The following is a 22,276-nucleotide window of genomic DNA, read 5'->3' on the forward strand; positions in this document are numbered from 1 at the left end:
CATATATACACATATATATATAACTGATCCTATATATAGGATGAATAAATATATTAGTTGCTAATAAATTGATAATCTATAAAATGTGTGCTAATATATTTACTTTAAATTATTAAAATATATTCAATAATATTTTCTTTGCTATTTTTACTTCTATTGTCACAAATACAGAAATTGCTACAGAAGTTCTTATACCTTCTCCTACATATAGTGGTAAATTTTATGGAAAAATAGATTTGATCTAATTATGTTACTTAGCCTAAAGACCCAGAATATCTTGGTTGAAAGTGTACATGTTTTGCTTCACCAAAATCCAGTGTAAATTTTTCCTAACATGCTAGGAGAAAAGCATAATCCTTGCAAAACCTTTCCCTATGATTCCATAAGCTACTACAATATTAACCCAGTATGTTAAGAGAGTAAGTTATGTTTAATGTGATCATTATTTTTATAAGTTGACATGAGTGATGGCCTCTCAGTTTTTAATTTTCTGAACTTTTCTTCCACATTCTCAATGGTTTATTTGTTGATTTCATCTTTCATAAAAATATGATAAGGACTTTCACCAGCTAATGTTAAAACTTAGTGAAATGCACAATTTACAAAAGTAAAAGTCTTGTAAAATGTTTCCTATGTATCATTTACATTTATTACCTTCCTTCTGAGCTTTTCATTCAATTCTTGTTCATACGTGAAAAATAAACAATATGATTTTGACTTGTTTTCTTGAAGGCTTTTGCCATTTTCCCAGTACGTCTTTTAATATTTAAGGACAGTTACATATATTTAGGGAGTTTCAAATTTCTAGAAAGTATATTACTTTTAGTAGATTCCTGCCAATATGAGTGTAAACCTCATTTATTTTAATATGAATTAATATGATACACTTTAGGTAGAAATATTATTAACATTTCACTTTTGCTTATGTGTACGGTGCTATTCAGTTATGATTTCTTACGTGACAAACAATCCATGAGGAAAAGCTTATTAATAATCTGCTAAGTGCTGGAGGCAGTAGGACTCTATTCTCATTAGTAATCTTATCTATTGCTTATCTCCTGCCAGGAAAGAGGTGATTCTTGAAACGAACGGCAGTAATACAAATTTATACAGCAGCTGTATACTCAAGCAGTAATACAAATTTATACAGTATAAGCACACTCAAAGAGGAATTTGTGTGCAAAGACAAAGCCTAGCATTTCTTTATCTAACCTAAGTTGAAGAGGTATTGTAAAGGAACTGGTGGTTAGAGAAGGAAGGCGAGGCAAACGCAGACAATTTGAATGGGAAGAGGCTATTGAAACTGAAAATTGAGAAGGGAACTATGAAAAATAATTCTTAAAATGCAAACCTCTTCACTTTGACTGCCTGCATGCATGGCAAATTCCTTGGCTTGGGGGGAAAGAGGAAAGTTGTGCTGAGAGCAGCTACTAGTAGCAGGGCATATGACTGTGCAGGGCATACGTACGTGCAGGTGTAACATTGCTTAGAATTCCTCAGACCTTAAATCACTGTCAAGGACTAAAAACTGCAGTGATGACTGGAAATATCTGTTCCACATCCAAAATAATCTATTTAGAATTGCTTCCTTAGTTCACCAGGTCTCTATCAAATATCAGTGCTTTTAGTTCCTTCCAAATCATCACTCTGCCCTCTAATCCAATGTATCCCTGAATTATGCTGTAGAGAAAAATGCAATTTCCTCCATGTGGGTCTCCCTCCTTAAGTTTTTCTTCCCCACATTAAACATCTCTAACATTTAGAGAAAGACGATAGTTTCTAAATGAATCCAGGTGCACAATTGTCCAAATCATGAAAATAACTTCCTAAATCCTTATTCATTGATAAATATGTGGATCAAATCAGTGTAAGTATTTCAGCTGATCAGATTGCAGCTACAAAATGAAAAATCACTTTCAGCTTATTCATTTGTTATAAATGTAAAAGGAGCAATGGAAAGGATTAGAGGTAGAGAATATCTCTGGTTTTGCATAGAATATCATGATTCCTATACCTTCTAAGAGGTAGAACATAAAAGGAAAGTCCACTTGCTTTTTTCCCAGAGACAACGGTTTTTAGAGTATGGGGCTGATTTTCCTAGCTACGCTATTAAATATAATTAGTTAGATTACATTATAAATTAAGCCAGTTCATTGGAGTAAACCTCTGTACAGGACACTTGGCATTATAAAGCTGTTACATAGCTGGTTGATGTAGAATACCCTTCAGTCTCTTTGTAAAGGCGTACTGTTGCGTCAAATGAACACAAAGGTAATAACATAATATTAGAACTATTTTTATAAAATCGCAACTCAACACTTTGTTACAGGTTCAATAATATCTTAGAAAACTGTGGTGTGTTCACACGTGTATTGTGTACATACATTTGCCTATACATATTAGGCTTTGATCACTAACGTTAAAACCGGCTAAACTTTGGACCTTTATGTGAATTGTGGTATGAATATATGTGTATATATGCATGTTATTTTTAAGAGCTGTGGTCTTAACATAGAATTAACAGCCCGTATTTCAAAATTGAGGTTAAAATTGTAACAATCTGTCTGTAAATAGTACTAATATTGCATATTTTTGCCTGCTCGTCACAAGTTGGACATTAGCCAGGTAAAGTGGACACTATTGAGAACATGGCTTTTAGCTGGTCATTTGTGTATGTGTACAGTACTCTGTAAATTTTGAATTCTGTGAAAGATGCAAATGTTGCATTCAAAGCCAAAGAATAAGATTAAGACAGCACTCGTGGACAACCAAGATTATTGATTATTCTACATTATTCATATCCATGATATGAAGTGATTCTGGATTTTTTTTGCTAGCTACTAGAAAATAAGCTAAGATGTATGACAGCTTGTTGAATGCATCTACCAAAATTCCATCAATAGGAAAGTGAGACCAGTGTTTTTTGGTTAAATCACAGGATATGACACAGTAACATTTACCTGTCCTCGAAGTCTTATTACTTTAACCATACACAAAATTGCCAAGATTTTAGCCATTGGTTAAGTCCTCTAATTATATACTAGATAATTTCATTTGTAGCTGAACCACCTTATAAAATAGAGCTGCGTCTGCTCGATTATTTTCTAAATATTACATTCTATTTATATTTGTGAATTGAATGGACCAGGTGATACGTATGCACGCAAGGAGACAGGAGTACTGCCACAATTTTCTATGATTTATCTATACAAGGAAATAGAGTGAATCTTCTAGAAATATAAAAATACTAGCCTGACATTGTCCATTTTCACTTTTTGAGAACTTGTGTAAGTCATTTGTTCTCTTTTTGCCTCAAGTTCTTTATTAATATCAGTAGTGCTGGACTATATCCTGTCTGAGATACTGTGATCAAATTATTATGTATCCAGGGATTTCAGCCCTTGGCTGTAAATCATTACCAATGGGAGGAATTTTGATTCAGCAAGCTCAGGGCAGAGTCTTGGCATATATACTTTTAAGATGTGCCACAAGTGATTCTGATAATTCAGCCAAGGTAAGGAATAATTCTTCTATGCTTTTTTATTCAAAGAACAAAATGGAAATCTTTAAGTCTATATTATTTCTTAGGTCTTATCTATATTTCATACCTTGCTGAGAAAAACTATCAGTGGGTGTAGCAGTGGCAAAATTGCTGCGGTGTATCTCATTATAAGACAAGTACATTGTTACTGGTAGAAAAATGATCAAAATGAATAGTGTATTTATCAAATTTCTCCAGAAAGATAAGAAAATAATAGGAGTTATACATATCTCCTATTATTTTACATATATGTAGAGAGAGAGAGAGTGAGAGGAGGGTGATATATAGGATAATAGGAAATAGTTGAATATATAGAATATAGAAGTAGGATATATATATTATATATATCCTATATATTATATATAAATATATAATATAATATATATCCTATTACTTCCTATTATATAATATATATCCTATTATATATATTGTATATTCTCTTATATATATTATATTATATATATTATATACCCCATTACATATATTATATAATACGATATATATCCTATTATTTCTATATTCTATATATTGAATTATTCCCTATTATCCTATATATATAATATATATAATTTATATATATAATATATATTTAAATATTATATATATAATTTATATATATTACATAGAGAGAGAGAGAGAGAGAGAGAGAGAGACAGAGAGAGGGAAATTTAAAGGAATTCATTTACGCGACTGTCGGGGTTGGCAAATCCGAAGTCTGTAGAGCTGGTTGTGGGTTAGAAATTTGGGCAAAAGGTGATGTTGCAGTCCTGATTCTGACGGCTGGAAACTCAAACAGATTCCTGTGTTTCAGTCTGGAGGGAGAATTCCATCTTCTTGGGAGAATTTTGTCTTTTTCCTGAAAGCCTTCAACTGATTGGATGATGCTCACCCATCCTATGGAGGGTAAATCTGATTTACTCAAAATCTACTGTAAAAAATGTTAAATCACATCCAAAAAATACCTTCACAGCAACATCTAGACTGTTTGACCAAATATTTGGGCACCAGAGCCTAGCCATGTTGACACAGAAAATTAACCATCACAGAAAGTAAACTTAGCAAGAGCTAATAAAAGCAAAAGAATTCCAAAGATGGTTGGATCAGAGTGAACAAGATTGGGTATCTGAGAAAGGCTGGCAGGTGCTGCGTGTGGGTAGAAGAGACAGCAAGGTTGCAGATAACTTGAGTCTGCTGGAGGATGAAAATGGTGTCCTGAGTTAAGTCTGCAGTAAAGGTTGTAGGTAAAACCAAGAGCAGTCACAGGCACACAAAGATGTCAGAACTGGGAATACTTAGGCTCCACTAAACCAATGCACTTCATCGCATTGATTTTCATTGTTTGTTCTCATTCCCTTGTTTGCTTATTCATTACATGCTGCTCCACTCAGAGCATTTTGACTTGCTTGAACATTTCTTTATTAGCTTGTTGGTGTTGGTTTTGCTTGTCAGCTACACTATTCATTTCTGGAGTAACACTTCATACTAAGGCAGTTGGTGCTTCTTGACTGAACAGGCCAGTTGTAATTTCTCTGCACTCTACAGTGATGTCAGTTTTCTTCAACCCAAGAAGGGCAGTTTGCACAAGTAAGTTGCTTTCACTCCTGGTTTGTTTTTTTTTCCACTGCCAGTCACCAAACTTTGTATCTTCTTTACTCTTCTATCATGACTTCATCATCCTGTGGGCCCACTAGGTATGTACATGTTACCTAAGGGAATTATTCTGTTCTCAAGGCTCCATCTAGTGTATGCAGAAATTTAATTTTCTGCAAATTTGGTTACTTTGGATAATACCATTAATACTGTGGTTTTTAATCTCTTTGAAAGTTTTTGGGGCCTATAAAAGTCACAAGGCTTTAGAAAAGTAATTCTTACATATTGGTGTGTATAATTTAAAGACCATGTAAAATGTAGATTACTGGCTCCACTTAGGGAAAAAACATGATTTACTGTGTATGGGGGGGGGGGGCGCGGGCAGCAAGTATGCATTTTAAAGAAGCTACAGCTTTCTCACTTATATGATTAATAGTGATTTGTTGATAATTCACCATGATGCAATCTATAGTTTAAAATGGAAACCTTTTATTTTAGAATAATTTCACATTTATGAAACATTTGCAAAGGCTGTACGAAGCATTTTCATGCACATTTCACTCAGCTTCCCCTAAAATTAATATCTTACATTGTACATGCATTTAAACTAAAAAATTAACATTGAAATATTACTATTAACTAAACTTCTGACTTCATTCAGATTTGTAGATTTTTTACTCCCATGTCCTTTTTCAGTGCCAGGATCCAACCCAGCCTACCACATTGAATTTAGTTTTCATGTCTCTTTAATCTAAAGTCTATGACCGGTTCTCAGTCTTTACTTGTTTCCCATGACCTTTATGGTTTTGAGGAGTACTTGAGAATTTTGTAAAACGTCCCTGGACTTGAGTTTGTTAGATGTTTTCTCCTCATTAGACTAGGATTCCGGAATTTAGGGGAGAATACTACAGAAGTGAAGTGTCTTTCTCATCACATCCTATCAGAGGAGTGCATGATACCAATGCGAACTCTCACTGCTGATATTAACAATGATCACTTGGTTAAGGAGAGAACTGCCAGGCTTCTCCACTAAAAGGTCACTATTTTTTTCCCATTCCATATTTTACTTTTTAGAATCCAGCCCACACCCTGGGGAGGACAATTAATTTCCACCTCCTGAAGGGAGGAGTATCCCTGTACATTTTCTGAAATTCTTTGTAAAAATATTTGTACCCGTTTCCTCATTTATTTATTTGTACAATTATTTATATCACTATGGACTCATGGATATTTTATTTTATATTGTGTTATAATTTTTTAAATTTTAATTCATTTTGTTGCCTGAATTGTTTTAACTTTGGCCATTGAGGGCTCTTTCAGTTTGGCTCCTGATCTGCTTCTATTCTTTTGTTTTCTGAGAACTTCCATATTTTCTGGCATTACATAATACTCCAGGCTCATCTTGTGTTTTCACTGCCCCAGGCCTAGAATTCCTCATTTCTCCAAGGATATCTCTGTTTTGTTTTGCTTTTGTTATTTTAGAGAATGGTATTTAGAAACCAAGATTTGGGCACTGGATGTACTTGTTGTTACTTGGGTGTCATTTTTTTTCTAGTTTCTCAGCAGAGACAGAGCTATACAACATAAGCATGTATACTAACCAATATGTACACACATCTATAATTATTTCTTTAGCTATATATCTCTATACATGGTAAACTACTGTGTATTATATATTTTTTGTTTTCTTATGAAGTTTTAAGAATTATTTATGTATTCTAGATGTGAGTCCTTTGTATAATATTCTGCTGTGAAAAGTGAAAAAAATGAAGTGGCTTTAAGGAACAAAAACAATGTTTTAATGAACAGGCACATGAAAAATTTTATATAGGCCCAATTGAACTTTAGGAGATTCAATACATGTTTTTCTCCGGGATTATTTGGAATATAGAAGATTTTTTCAAACTCTCATGCATTTTAGATAAGTGAGTACTCATATGAGCTTGCTAGTTAGAGTATTGTTATAGAGAATTGTTGAAGCATTGGCTCTTGAATGTAACATACAGTCCATGGAATTTTTCTATTAAACTAAAGAGCTTCTGCACAGCAAAAGAAACTACCATCAGAGTGAACAGGCAACCTACAGAATGGGAAAAAATTTTTGCAACCTGCTCATCTGACAAAGGGCTAATATCCAGAATCTACAAAGAACTCAAACAAATTTACAAGAAAAAAACAAACAACCCCATCAAATGTGGGCAAAGGATAGGAACAGACACTTCTCAAAAGAAGACATTTATGCAGCCAAAAGACACATCAAAAAATGTTCATCATCACTGGTCATCAGAGAAATGCAAATCAAAACCACAATGAGATACCATCTCACACCAGTTAGAATGGCGATCATTAAAAAGTCAGGAAACAACAGGTGCTGGAGAGGATGTGGAGAAACAGGAACAGTTTTACACGGTTGGTGGGACTGTAAACTAGTTCAACCATTGTGGAAGACAGCGTGGCGATTCCTCAAGGATCTAGAACTAGAAATACCATTTGACCCAGCCATCTCATTGCTGGGTATATACCCAAAGGATTATAAATCATGCTGCTATAAAGACACATGCACACATATGTTTACTGTGGCACTATTCACAATAGCAAAGACTTGGAACCAACCCAAATGTCCATCAGTGATAGATCAAGAAAATGGATGGATCAAGAAAATGTGGCACATATACACCGTGGAATACTATGCAGCCATAAAAAAGGATGAGTTAATGTCCTTTGTAGGGCCATGGATGAAGCTGGAAACCATCATTCTCAGCAAACTATCGCAAGGACAAAAAACCAAACACTGCATGTTCTCACTCATAGGTGGGAACTGAATAGTGTGAACACTTGGACACAGGAAGGGGAACATCACACACACGGGCCTGTTGTGCAGTAGGGGGAGGGGGGAGGGATAGCACTAGGAGATATAGCTAATGTAAATGACGAGTTAATGGGTGCAGCACACCAACATGGCACACTTATACATATGTAAGAAACCTGCACATTGCGCACATGTACCCTAGAACTTGAAGTATAATAAAAATAAAAAAGGAAAAAAAAAAAGAAAGTTAAAAATAAATCCTTGTCAAATTTGGTCTTACCAACCTCACATTATGAAATCTACTAAGTATCTTGAGACTTTAACATAGATTCTTATAATCAATAAATGAAAATATTTGTGATATGTAAATGTATGATGTTGCTTTTCCTTTATATAGACATCAAATGTAGAGTATTTTTATTTTCGAACTGTAGTAATACTATATAAATTAACAATATTTTACAGGATGCTTATTCTGTTCCAGACACTATACAAAGTCATGTTATATAGATTATCTTGATTTACACATAATCTAGTTCTTTGATTTAATGAGAAACCTAAGAGGAATATACATTGTGTCTGTTTTACAAAGGAGGAGCCAAAAGCAAGAGAGGCATTGATCGTACCTCATTTACAAGGAGGAACTAGAGTGTACCTGCTTGTATAGCAGAAAACATTGTTTAGTATACATACATTGTATAGTAGAAAACATTGTTCAGCTGCACCTAACAAGGGAAGTAAGAAGCCTTCTTTTAAAAAATGAGTAAGAATGTACAGAAAAAATTATTATGTGATGAGAAAATGATATGCTTAAGGAATAATGCAGGCTGAATTTGTCTATAATTAAAATTTTTTATAAAAATGCTTTTCATAGTGTTGTTTTAAGCACTATAAGGGAGATAAAAATTTAACTGATATTATTTAAAGGAAAATGAAAGATTGCAACTGGACTGGTGGGGGTATAACGATATTCAGACTGGAAAGGAAGAAGGGAAACTGTCTTTATTCACAGATGACACTATCATACATATAGAAAATTCAATGAAATATACAAAAATGCTTCTGAACATAATGAGTGAGTTTTCCAAGGTTGTATGATACCAATGGGTATCCAAACATCAATATTTATATATGCTAACAATAAAAAATTGGAAATTGCAACTAAAATATACTACATATAATAGTATGAAAAACAATATTTAGGAAAAATCTGGAGAGAAAAAGATGTGAAAGGCACATACACTAAAAAACACACAATATTCCTGAGAAAATGAAAAATCACATAAACAAATAGAAAGCTGTACATTTCTCAGCGGTCAGATTTCCTATTGTTAACATGCCAATTATCCTCAAATTGATCTATAGATTCAACAGAATCCTAATCAAATTCCCAACAGGACTTTCTTTTTTTGACATTGACAAACTGACTTTAAAATTTCTATAGAAATTCAAAGGACCTAGGAAGAACTAACTTTGTAAAAGAACATTGTTAAAGGACTAATACAGCCTAATTTCTAGATTTATTATAAAGCTAAAGTAACCAACAGAGTGGGAAATTTGTGTGAGAGAAAAATCAATGGAAGAGAAAAGAGTGTCCAGAAATTGACCTTCAAAAAATATACACAACTGATATTCTACCAATTCCCAAATGTAATTCAGTGGAGAAAATTTAGTCTTTACAAAAATAGTTCTAAAATTATCAGATATATGTAAGCAATAGGTACATTTTTAAATAAAAACTTTGATCTATATCTTGTGCTGTTTACAAAAATTAAACCTTGACCTTTGGATAGGCCAAGTTTTCACAGATACATCAAAAGAAGCACAGTCTATAAAATAAGAAATTGATAAATTGGACTTCATCAAATTAAAAAACTTCTCTTTGACACTGTTAAGACAAAGAAAGGGAAAAGCCAAGGATGAAGTGAAAAATTTGCAAATCACATATCTCATAACCTATTCACATCTAGAACACAGCAAGGATTCTCAAAACTAAATATGATATCCAGCAACACAATTTAAAAATGGGGAAAAAATCCACAGAAACTTCAACGAAGGAGAGATAAGGATGGCAAATAAGCAAATATAGAGATGTTCAATATCAGTAGTCATCAGGAAACGCAAATGAAACCCAGAATGAGATTCCACCACACACCTGTCAGAACGTGGACTGCGCAGGTGGTGTCAGCGCTGCTCCGCCTCCAGGAAGGAACCTGGGCTGCGCGTGGCTGGCGGTCTCCTAGCGACTAGAGCGGCAGGGATCAGGAACCGCAGAAGCTGGAGACGTGGCACCCCAGCGAGGGCCACCATGGGGGATCAGAGGCCGCAGGACTGGCTGAGGTCCCCGGGCATGGACTCCAAGCCCTGGTACTGTAACAAACCGCCTTCCAAGTGCTTCGCGAAGCTCAAGCACAGGCGCCTGAGGTTATCACCCATGGACACCCAGAACTGGGTATTTGTGAAGGAGGGCATGGACGACTTCCGCTACGGCTGTCCGTCTCCCGAGGATACGCTCGTTTGTCGCCGTGACGAGTTCTTACTCCCCAAAATATCTCTCAGAGGTCCCCAAGCTGACCCCAAAAGCGTGCAGAAAAAGCTGCTCAAGAAAGCGGCCCTATTTTCCAAACTCTCTCCAGCCCAGCTAGCACGGAAGGCGTTCGTAGAGCAAGTGGAAGCCCAGCTAATGGCCAAGCATCCCTTGGCTATGTACCCCAATCTGGGAGAAGATGTGCCTCCAGATCTCCTACTACAGGTGCTGAAACAGCTGGATCCTGAGAGGAAGCTGGAGGACGCTTGGGCTCGTTGTGAGGCCCGGGAGAAGACAACCCAGGTACCCACTGAGCCTAGTAAATATCCCTGTGGGGAATTCTGCCTGAAGCCTCCCGAGACTCTGGTGTCCCATCACCGCCGGGAGCTTCCCAAGACTACGGTGTCCAGTCTCTGCCCAGAGCCTCCCGAGACTGGAATGTCCCATCTAAGCCCGGAGCCTCCCAAGACTCCGGTGTCCAGTCTCCGCCCCAAGCCTCCGGAGACTGGAGAGTCCCATCTCCGCCTAGAGCATTCCAAGACTCATCGGGGGTCCAGTCTCCGCTTGGAACCTTCCGAGACTGGAGTGTCCCATCTTAGTCCGGAGCCTCCCGAGACTCGTCGGGCGTCCAGTCTCTACTCGGAGCTTTCCGAGACTGGAGAGTCCCATCTCCACCCGGAGTCTCCCAAGACTCGTCGGGGGTCCAGTCTCTACTCGGAGCCTTCCGAGATGGGAGTATCCCAACTCCGCCTTGCGCCTCCCAAGACTCGTCGGGGGTCCAGTCTCTACTCGGAGCCTTCCGAGACTGGAGTGTCCCATCTCCGCCTGGCGCCTCCCAAGACTCGCCGGGGGTCCAGTCTCCACTCGGAGCCTTCCGAGACTGGAGTGTCCCATCTCCGCCTGGCGCCTCCCAAGACTCGTCGGGGGTCCAGTGTCCACTCGGAGCCTTCCGAGACTGGAGTGTCCCATCTCCGCCTGGCGCCTCCCAAGACTCGTCGGGGGTCCAGTCTCCACTCGGAGCCTTCCGAGACTGGAGTGTCCCATCTCAGCCCAGAGCCTCCCAAGATTCGTCGGGGGTCCAGTCTCCACTCGGAGCCTTCCGAGACTGGAGTGTCCCATCTCAGCCCAGAGCCTCCCAAGATTCGTCGGGGGTCCAGTCTCCACTCGGAGCCTTCCGAGACTGGAGTGTCCCATCTCAGCCCTGAGCCTCCCAAGATTCGTCGGGCGTCCAGTCTCTACTCGGAGCCTTCCGAGACTGGAGAGTCCCATCTCCACCCGGAGTCTCCCAAGACTCGTCGGGGGTCCAGTCTCCACTCGGAGCCTTCCGAGACTGGGGTGTCCCATCTCAGCCCAGAGCCTCCCAAGACTGAAGTGTCTCATCTCCACCCAGTGCCTCTCAAGACCGGAGTGTGCCGTCTCCGCCTGGAACCTCCCGACACTAGTCGGGTGTCCAATCTCCTACTATACATGCTGAAAATGCTGGATTCTGGGAGGACGCTGAAGGACGTATGGGATCGTTGTGAAGCCCGGGTGAAGAAAACCGAGGAACCCACCGAGCCTGATAAATCCCCTTGTGGGGAACCCTGCCTGCAGCCTCCTGAGACTCAGGTGTCCCATCCCCACCCGGAACACCCCAAGACTCGCTGGGTGTCCAGTCTCCTCTCGGAGCCTCCCAAGCCTCGTCGGGTGTCCAGTCTCCGCCCGGAGCTTCCCAAAGCTCCAGAGTTCCACCAGTTCTCGGAGCCTCCCAAGATTCGAGCATCCTACATAAAAGAACTGCTTCAGAAAGATACACCAAGCACAAAAGAGTGCGTTTCTGACTCTCTTCAATATAGATACACATCGGAAAAACTCCGTGAATTCTTCAAGTGGGCTGGAGACCTGGGAGCTGATGAAGAATCCATCAGGAATCTGTTTGACTTTACCCCCAACTACAGAGCAACCCATGAGGACCAAAAGTTTAAGAAGGTAAAGGAGTGTTCCTCAGAGCTGAAGTACAGCGTGGAGCTAGATGAAAAGGATGAGGACAAATTCTTCTCAAAGGAAAAACACTGGGGCAGGAAATTCCACAGGCCATCGAATTCTTATACCACACAGCGTGTGAAGATGAAGTATGGAGCATGGTACCTCAAGCCTAAGTTGTGGAAAAAGCTAAGAAGTGATGAACCTTTGATTGACCCCAAGCTCTCACTTAAAAAGCCTGATGAACCTGACGTTCTTGACGATCTTTATGGACCAATTGCCTTTAAGGATTTCATTCTAAGCAAGGGCTATGAAATGCCTGGAATCCTTGAAAGGCTCTTTGCCAGGAAGGGATGGACTTATGACTCTGTTAAGACTCCTATTCAACATGCAATGATAGTTTACAAGTACAAAGAAATCGCAGAGGCATCGGAAGAAGATTAGGCGGTTTTCAATTTACTTCTCAATTGGGTATTTCTTGCTCTCATTTTAATCATCAATCATAATTTATGATGACTGGCCCCGTGGATGTACAACTTGGGCAACATCTGTAAATTCAATACCTAATGTTTATCAATATTTCTTAATGACTTGCTTTGGCTTCATTATTTCATATATTTTATCAATTATGTGATTAATATTCACATACACTCTTTCACATGGTTGAAGCATTGTGAATATTACATCATCATGTCAATTATTTGTAAAAATACATAAAACCAGAAATTATTATTATTAGAATTATTCTTTAAAAGAGAAATCGGGTTGGGCACATTTGCTCATGCCTGTAATCCTCCCCACTTTGGGAGCCCAGGTGGGTGGATTGCTTGAGCCCAGGAGTTGAAGACCAGCCTGAGAAACATGGTGAAACCTGGTCTCTATAAAAAATCCAAAAATGGAATCCACAATGCTTTCTGATGCAACTAAACATCATTCTGGACAAAGAAAGTCTAGCAGATATAGTGAACTAACCAGTTAATTTAATTTTCAATATAAAAAATTAAAATTACAACTGCTATTCTATCCAAAACTCCCACTAATGGGCATGTACACAAAGTACAACAAATCACTATACCAAAAAGACATAGGTACTCTTATGTTTATTGCAGCACTATTCATAAAGCAAAGTCATACAATCAACTACAGCATCCATAAGTGGGATATTTTCTTTATCTACTGAGGGATGCTTAAGTTGATTCTATGGATAAAGAAAATGTCACATACACACACACACACACAGACACACACACACTCTGGAAAGTACTTGGCCATAGAAAAGAATTAGGACATATCTTTTACAGCAACATGGACGGAACGGGAGTTCATTATATTAAATGAAAAACTCAGAAACGGGAAGTACAATACTGCATGTTCTCGCTTATAAGTGGGAGCTGAACAATGAGTATACATAGAGAACAGAATAGTAAACACTGGAGACTCAGAAGGGTAGGAGGATGGGAGAGGGGTGAGAGATGAGAAATTACCTCTTGGGTACAATGTACACTATCAGCTGATGTTCACAATAAGAGCTCATACTTCATCACTACTCAATATATCCATGGAACAAAGCTATACTTCTACCCCTTAAATCTACTTTTAAAAATCATGAAATGTTTTCTTAAAATATTTGAGAGCAATCACAAGAGAGTTTCCAATAAGACAAGTTGAATAAATTTATAAACTCACCCCACCACCCCTAAAAAAAAACCTATAGAAATCAGTCGACGGTGTTTCCCAACCACCCATGTGAGAACTGACACTGCTGAGCAAGAAAATTTTACAAATATGTAAAAAGCTTACTCTGAAAACCTATTTTTCTAAAATTTCTCAACATATTTAATCCCTATATTAGGACACATATACTGTCAAATTTGGAAGATACAGGGAGTCCTGTGTCTTTCTTGAAATTTGTAAAAGAAACAGAAACATAGGCATTGATGTCTCATCTTAAAAGGATAAATGAGCTTGGGTAACATAGCGAGGCCATATCACTATAAAAAGTAATTTAAAAAAATTGCTGTGTATGGTGGCGTGTGCCTATAGTCCCAGCTACTTGGGAGGCTGAGGTAGGAGGATTGCTTTAGCCCAGGAGTTTGAAGCTGCATCAGGCAGTGATCACACCACTGTACTCCAGTCTGGGCAACAGAGCAAGAACCCATCTCTAAAAAATAAATAAATAAAAGGGTAAATGTGGGTACACATTTAAATCTATTAATTTGGTGAACTATCAATTTAATGAATTCCTATCATTTTCCCAAGAGCCACCGCTCACTTCAAATATTCAATTATCTTGTTCTCCATAAAATTTTCTGTAGCTCTCATCTTCTTTAATTTATATTTCACTGTCTTTGGATCCCAACTTCTATTTTACAGAAGCGCAGCTCCTTAAACAATGGGATCCAGTGCCTCTCCTTCCACTTACCCCAGAGAGAGCTGTCAGTCCCGTTCAAATGCTAAACACCTCATTACTCCTGTCACATGTTTGACTTATGGAGCCCAATTGGTTTGTTTATATGGGTCTCCTATTTGGCAGCTGTGGACTCTTTACACATCATTCCAACAGTTACCTAGTAGCCTCTGGCTTCACTGGCTCAGATGTCTCTGCAGCGCTCTGACTAGGAGTGAAAATTGTTAGAGTGGGACCTAAAAAGGCTCATTTTATGCCTTTTGCAGTTACCACCTTCAATTACATAATAAGTGAGTAGATTAACCCTTGCAATCCTGATACTTTAGGAAGATTTAGTAAATGCCTTTGTGGTAATGCCTTACCCTATAGGGTAAGTCTCAAAAATCCTGCTAATGAACACTTTATTTTATATACAGGAACCATCATTGGAATAATTGATCTTAAAAAGCATCTTTCCTTTCTATTTCCAGTAACTAACACAATTCCGGACACACTGTTATAATATGTGCTCTTGGACAAGAATATTATAACATTAATTAACTAACGAAAGAATAGATGGATAGATGAATGAATATATGGATGAATGTAACGAAGGAAGGATGAGGGGGTGGGTTGACGGATGGATGGATGGATGGATGGATAGGTGAATGGATGGATGGAAGGATGAGTGGGTGGGTGGATGAATAGGTGAGTGGGTGGGTGAATGCATGGATGGATGCAAGGGAGGAAGAGTGGGTGGGTGGACGGATGGATGGATGAGTGGATGGTTGGATAGATGGATGGATGAATGGATGGAAGGATGAGTGGATGGGTAAATGAATGGATGGATGGAAAGATAAAAATTGGTGAGTAAATGGATGGATGGATGAGTGGATGGATAAATGACTGGGTGGATGGAAGGATGAATGGGTGAGTAGATGGATGGGTGGATGAGTGGGTGGGTGGATTGATAGAAAGATAAGTGGGTGGCTGGATGGATGGGTGGAAGGGTGAGTGACTGGGTAGATGAAAGGATGAGTGAGTGGGTGAATGGGTAGATGGACGGATGGCTGGCTGGATGGATGGATAAATGGATGGAGGAAAGAATGAGGAGGTAGACGCATGGATAAATGGATAGATGACTGGATAAATGAATAGATGGATGTATAAACCAGTGAATGAATGAAGACCTGACTGTATGCAGTTCTGACTTTGCCTCTGGCCAGGAAACCCCTTTTTACGTAATTTTCCATATTTGTTTTGGGACTCGACTTAAAAAAAAAGAAGAATCTGCATTTATTTCCAAGTTACTTTTTTAGAGTCACTTTAAAAAAAACATATTTTTACCAACAAATGTTTAATGTGAGTGTAACCAGATCAGTAAGGTCATCACAATTATCTCTCAGGTTAGCCAGCAACTGCACCTCCTATAGCAAATGTGTTTGAAAATATTAAGTGAACAAAAGGACTTTTTTCTAAAGCAAATATTCTAACAGATGTCATTGTCAATAACAAGCATATTCTGGAATCAAGGTTATGAGTCAATGATCTTTGGAAATGCTGAAAAATATCTTCCAATATTACCTTGGCTCTTTTAGTCAAAGTTTTAACTTTGTGATTATGAAATTTAGAATGATGATAGGCTTATCTTTAATGTTTTATAACATTGTGTAACTGTTTATTGACCTCTGCCATGTCAACATGACAAAATATAAATGAGTGGTGGAGTGCCTACCATCTCCAAGCACGAGTGTACGTCTGTGTCCTTTTATTCTTGGAGTTTTCTTGTAACTGTTATTTGAAGCCTACAGTTATTGCTTTAATTACATATCTAAACTAAGAATGAACACAAATTTGGTTTTAATTTAAAATTAAATTTAAAAAAACTAGAGAATACTGTGAAGTTTTATCATGTACTCAGATGACTTCTAACCCAAATAGTCCCTGATTTGGGCTATAGCTTTCTTTAAGTCAGGGTTCCTATGTGATTTTGAATCTTCCACAGTGCCAGCACTCTCCTGTACAAATGTTAGGAGTTCAAAAGTACCTGATGAATTAATACAGAAGTGAATCTTGCTCCTACTCCTGTTTCAGATGGGACCACAAATAATTTATCCCCCATCTGCACCTAGATCAGCCCCACCATCACCAACACTTGGCAAATACTATATATGCAGGGGACTGGGGAAGAGAGTGATGACAGCATTACAATGCCTCATCTCTGACTTCACAGGTGATATGGCTTGACTGTGTCCCCACCCAAATCTCAACTTGAATTGTAGCTTCCATAATTCCCATGTGTTGTGCCAGGGACCCTGTGAGAGATAACTGAATCATGGGATTAGGTCCTTCCTGTGCTACTCTCGTGATAGTGAATAAGTCTCAATGAGATCTGATGGCTTTATAAAGGGGAGTTTCCCAGCACAAATTTTCTTCTCTTGTCTCCCAGCATGTGAGTGTCTTTCACTTTCTGCCATGATTGTGAGGCTTCCCCAGGCATGTGGAAGTGTGAGTTGATTAAACCTCTTTCTTTTGTAAATTGCCCAGTCTTTTGTATGTCTTTATCAGCTGCATGAAAATGGACTAATACAACAGGCATTTGAGATTAAAGGCAAAGCTTCTAAAAAAGGAAGAGCATAATAAGGTATATATGATAAATATTAAGAAGCTAAGCAGATTATGAGTGTTATAGGACTAAAGAATGCAGAGCCATGGGTATAAAGTTAGAAATGGACAAAGCAACCCAAGGAAGCCCAGACCCAAAAGAGAGGGGTAAGAAATAATGCAGTAAATTCACTCTAGCAGAAGTGAACCCATAGGAAGCTACATAACATCAGGCAGGTCAGCCAGCGGTCTAAACCATGTCTACCTGCAAACTGAGAACAGCCTTGCTGTAGGACAGCATGGAATAAATTTTATGGAATAACACTTACGGGGCCAGAAGCAGGATTGAGATAAGGTAAGCCCTTCCTCCCTTAGCAAGTAAGATATCATTAGGACAGAGACATGAATGCAGAGAGTAGTGATGTTGTGGCTAGTGGGAAGGCACAGCCCGATTCTAGATAAGAAGGAAGAAAACAAAAGTGGTTCTGGAATCAAGGTCTGTCTTTCCACCATATTCTTTTCTATTATTCAGCTGTTTCCTTCTCTAAACTATATTTGAATTTACTTAGCTGGATAGCAGGAAGTTTAGTTCCAGGTACTATTTTATCCCAAGATTTTCCCTGATAGCTTGAGAGTCCTTTTCATGCATACATTAACAAAACATAATGTGGGCTCTAAATAGTAAACTCAATTCCCTTTGTGTACTACTGCAATCCTACCCAGCCCAACACTCTATCCTTGGTGCCTTCTTAATTCCTCCATAATAAGGTTTTAGAATCTCACTATGGCTCCATCAATATGAAGAGCTGGAAGTTTCCATGTGCTGTGCAAATTGTGTGTACAAATACCCATAAGATCTACCCCCAAGAAATGTCCTGCAATACCCCAAACTGAGGTATGAGACTAAAACGATTAACTTCCTCCATGTGACATCCTTCTCCTCTTCTTTTCCCAATGACTCAAATCACAATCTTGGCCATTTCTCTTCCTATATTAGTCAGGGTTCTCCATAGAACCAGAACAAATAGGATGGATGGATGGATAGACAGACAGGCAGGCAGGCAGGCAGGCAGGCAGATAGGTAGGTAGATAGATAGATAGATAGATAGGTAGATAGATGGATAGATAGATAGATAGATAGATAGATAGATAGATAGGTAGATAGATGATAGATGATAGATAGATAGATGACAGATAAATAGATGGATGGATGGATAGACAGATAGATGTTAGATAAATAGATGGATAGATGGAGATAGACAGATGGATAGATAGACATACATATAGATAGAAATATGATTGAGATATATATATATATATATAGAGAGAGAGAGAGAGATGGACGGGGGAGAGAATGAGAGAGAGACAGAATGAAAGAGAGAGAGAGAGATGAGAGATAGAAAGATGATGACACTGATTATCAGAATTGATTCCTGTGATTACAGAAGTTGAGAAGTGCCACAATAAGCCATCTTCAAGCTGGAGGACCAGGAAATCCTGAGGTGTAATTCAGTCTTGAGTCCAAAGGCCTGAGAAACAAAACTGAGGGAATCCATGGTGTAATTCTCAGTCTGAGGCTAAAGGAATGAGAACTGAGTAGGAGGGGTGGTGCAGTAGGGTGTGGAACACTGGTGTAAGTCCAAAGGCCTGAGAAGCAGGAGCTCCAATGTCCAAGGACAGGAGTGGGATATCCCAGCTCAAGAAAAAAGGGAGAATTCTTCCCTTCCTCTCCCTTTTTTTTATAGGCGATCAATGGATTGGAGGATGCCCACTCGCATGGGGAGGTCAGATGTTTACTCAGTCCACCAATTCAAATGTTAGTCTCTTACAGAGAAACCCTCATAAACACACCCAGAACTAATATTTTCCCATTTATCTGGACATTTGTTAACCAAATCAAGTTGACACCATCACACTTCCCTTTCCTTAAACCTCACCTCCAGTTAACAAATGGGTTCCACTGACTTTCCTTAACATGTGCCTCCATCATGTTTAATCCAATCCTACTGTTAACATGTTTGTTCTGCTTCTCAAAATCTCCTTGTCTATCATCCCCTAAATATTATCTCTCAACCACACTACATTGCCAATAGAGGTTTTCCAAAATTTAGCACTGTCCGTGGGTCTTCTCAAGTCAAATTCTTCAGTGGCTCCCAAGTGTCTACATGACAAAGAACAAAACTTGGTCTTCACAGCCTTCTACTGTTTTTCCCCATCAGCTTCCACAGCCTCCTCCCTTTGTGATGCACCATTATTTACTAGTGCATGTGACATACTGACAATTTCTATTGGCCAAAATTCACAATTATTTCAGCATCCATGTATCATGCAACTTGTACCAAAATTAGTTTTTTCCATGCTGCCTAGAATACCCTTATCTACCTGTTCAGACAGTTCAAATATCATTTCTGCTGTGAAGGTTTTCCTAAACATCATCTCAAGCACCATGTAGAAGTGACCTCTTCACTGTAACTCCTTGAGGTCAAGGGACATGTCTAGCTTGTCTCTCAGGTCTGAGGGCCTCATGTAGTGTCAGGTCTATAGTAGGCACTCAAGAGATGTCTAATGGATAATATAAATAAAGTTTTGAGTAATTGCGAATCAAATGATAAGGTTCTTATTTGCTCTTCCACAATTAACTCCTTCAGTAAGACCTAAGTGAATATGTTCCACTTTAAATACAAAGCCCATGAGCAGAACTCCCAAAAATAACATAAATAGGAGTTCCCAATAAAGCTGTATTATCTATATCATCTGACACATTTCATATACTAGGACAGAGCATTGTAATCCTGGGACCTTTAGATGAACAATAACTATTCTTAATTTCACTAAGAATAACTAGGCCAGGCGTGGTGGCTCATGCCTGTAATCCCAGCATTTTGGGAAGCCGAGGCAGGTGGATGACAAGGTCAAGAGATTGAGACCATCCTGGCCAACATGGTGAAACCCGGTTTCTACTAAAAATACAAAAATTAGCCAGATGTGGTGGCACGCGCCTGTAGTCCCAGCTACTTGGGAGGCTGAGGCAGAAGAATTGCTTGAGCCCAGGAAGCAGAGGTTGCAGGGAGCCGAGATGGCCCGCTGCTCTCCAGCCTGGTGATAGAGAGAGACTCCGTCTAAATAAATAAATAAATAAATAAATAAATAAATAAATAAATAACTGCTCCACAGCTAGGTGATATTGTTAATTGTTAGGTAACAGTTATTACAGACAAGAAAGCCTAATTTACAGATCCAGGACAAAATTGCATCGTGCCGTTCACGCCTGTAATCCCAGCACTATGGGAGGCTGAGGAGGGTGGATCAGTTGAGCTCAGGAATTCGAAACCAGCCTGGGTTTCAAATACATTTATATTGGAAATGTGTGTATATATATATATATATATATATATATATATATATACACACACACACACACACACACGGAAATTAGCCAGCTGTGGTGGTATGCAACTGTAGTCCCAGCAACCTGGGAGGCTGAGCCTGGAGGATGGCATGAGCCTGCCCAAGAGGTGGAGATTGCAGTGAGCCATAATTGTGCCACTGCCCTCCAGCCTGAGCAACAGAGCAGGACCTAGTCTCAAAACACAAAAACATAACAAAACTGCATTGTCTTCCTACATCATTGAAACTGTTTGAGTTAAAGCTTTGGTCTATTTAGTGAAATGTAACACCGTGGACATTTGGAAAAGAAAATGATCCTACACAGTATCTATTAAAACTTCCTCCCTGAGATTGTTTTTCCAAAAATAAGTAATGTGTGTGGCAAAAAAGTTAAGACAATTTCAGGGTTACAATCTTGTTAACAACAGAATTGGGATTTAAATCTGTTTTGAAACCTAGTTGATATGTCTTGCCCACCTGTCTATGTCATAAACAAAGACAACTATTATTAAAACAACAATACAATGTTTCTTACTTCCAAACACAAATATGTATCCATTCAAAAAACTAGTAATTAAGTATGCACTACACATTAGGCAATGTTCCCCAAATGGCCACTTCCAATTATTGGATTTAATATGTCTGCACCCTATTTTATCCATGTTTAACATTATAACTGTAAGACTGGAAGAAGTGGCTCAGGCCTGTAATCCCAGCACTCTGGGAGGCCAAGGTGGGCAGATCATGAGCTCAAGAGTTCAAGACCATCCTGGCCAGCATGGTGAAACACTACCTCTACTTAAAAAAAAAACAAAAAACAAAGAAACAAAAATTAACTGGGCGTGGTGATGTGCACCTGTAGTCCCAGCTACTTGGGAGGCTGAGGCAGGAGACTCGGTTGAATGTGAGAGGTGGAGGTTGCAGTGAGCTGCGATCATGCCACTGCACTCCAGCCTGGATGACACAGTGAGACTCCGTCTCCAAATAAAGCAATAAATAAATTATAAATGTAGTGCACTGTGGTTATCTGGAAGAATCCAATGAGATAGTACAGCATGTTTTATAAAATGTAAAGCAATATATGCAAATGCAAAGAACTATGTATTTGGAAAACTAAGTGTGAACTGGACCTTGTTCTTTCATAGTCTATGACTGGAACCTGAAACAGATTCAAATATCAGCCAGGACTCTGGCATGAGAGTTGCTGAGTTGCTCAGGATTAACAAGGTCAGATGTAATTGACAAATATTTCACATTGGTTTTTGTTCTAAACCTTTGCAGGAAGGAATTCATGATTAAGTGATGTCATGTGTTTAAACAAGAACAGGAGCGCAAGTTGCTGAAGCTAATAGTTCAGGGGAGGACCTCTGCTGCCTGTGGATAAGATACACATTATTAGTTAATTGGTGCACTGTGGAAAGCCGGAAAACAGGAAATCACCATTCTGTAATACCGTGCTCTGTAAATCAG

General features: G+C 38.8%; 1 protein-coding gene across 1 annotated transcript; it reads left to right on the top strand.

Annotated features, from left to right (window-relative positions):
• Window positions 1–10,191: 10,191 nt before the first annotated feature.
• Window positions 10,192–13,017, top strand: LOC129025881 (protein FAM47A-like). The gene has a single exon (XM_054473436.1). It carries the CDS (start codon window positions 10,249–10,251, stop codon window positions 12,871–12,873), a length of 2,625 nt encoding a protein of 874 aa, XP_054329411.1. The 5' UTR covers window positions 10,192–10,248; the 3' UTR covers window positions 12,874–13,017.
• The last annotated feature ends 9,259 nt before the right edge of the window (window positions 13,018–22,276 follow it).

The sequence above is a fragment of the Pongo pygmaeus genome, chromosome Y (assembly GCF_028885625.2).
Source record: "Pongo pygmaeus isolate AG05252 chromosome Y, NHGRI_mPonPyg2-v2.0_pri, whole genome shotgun sequence".
In the NCBI taxonomy this organism is placed as follows: Eukaryota; Metazoa; Chordata; class Mammalia; order Primates; family Hominidae; genus Pongo; species Pongo pygmaeus.

Coding starts and splice junctions, on each gene's coding strand:
- LOC129025881 (XM_054473436.1), top strand. CDS start 10,249: ATGGGGGATCAGAGGCCGCAGGACTGGCTGAGGTCCCCGGGCATGGAC.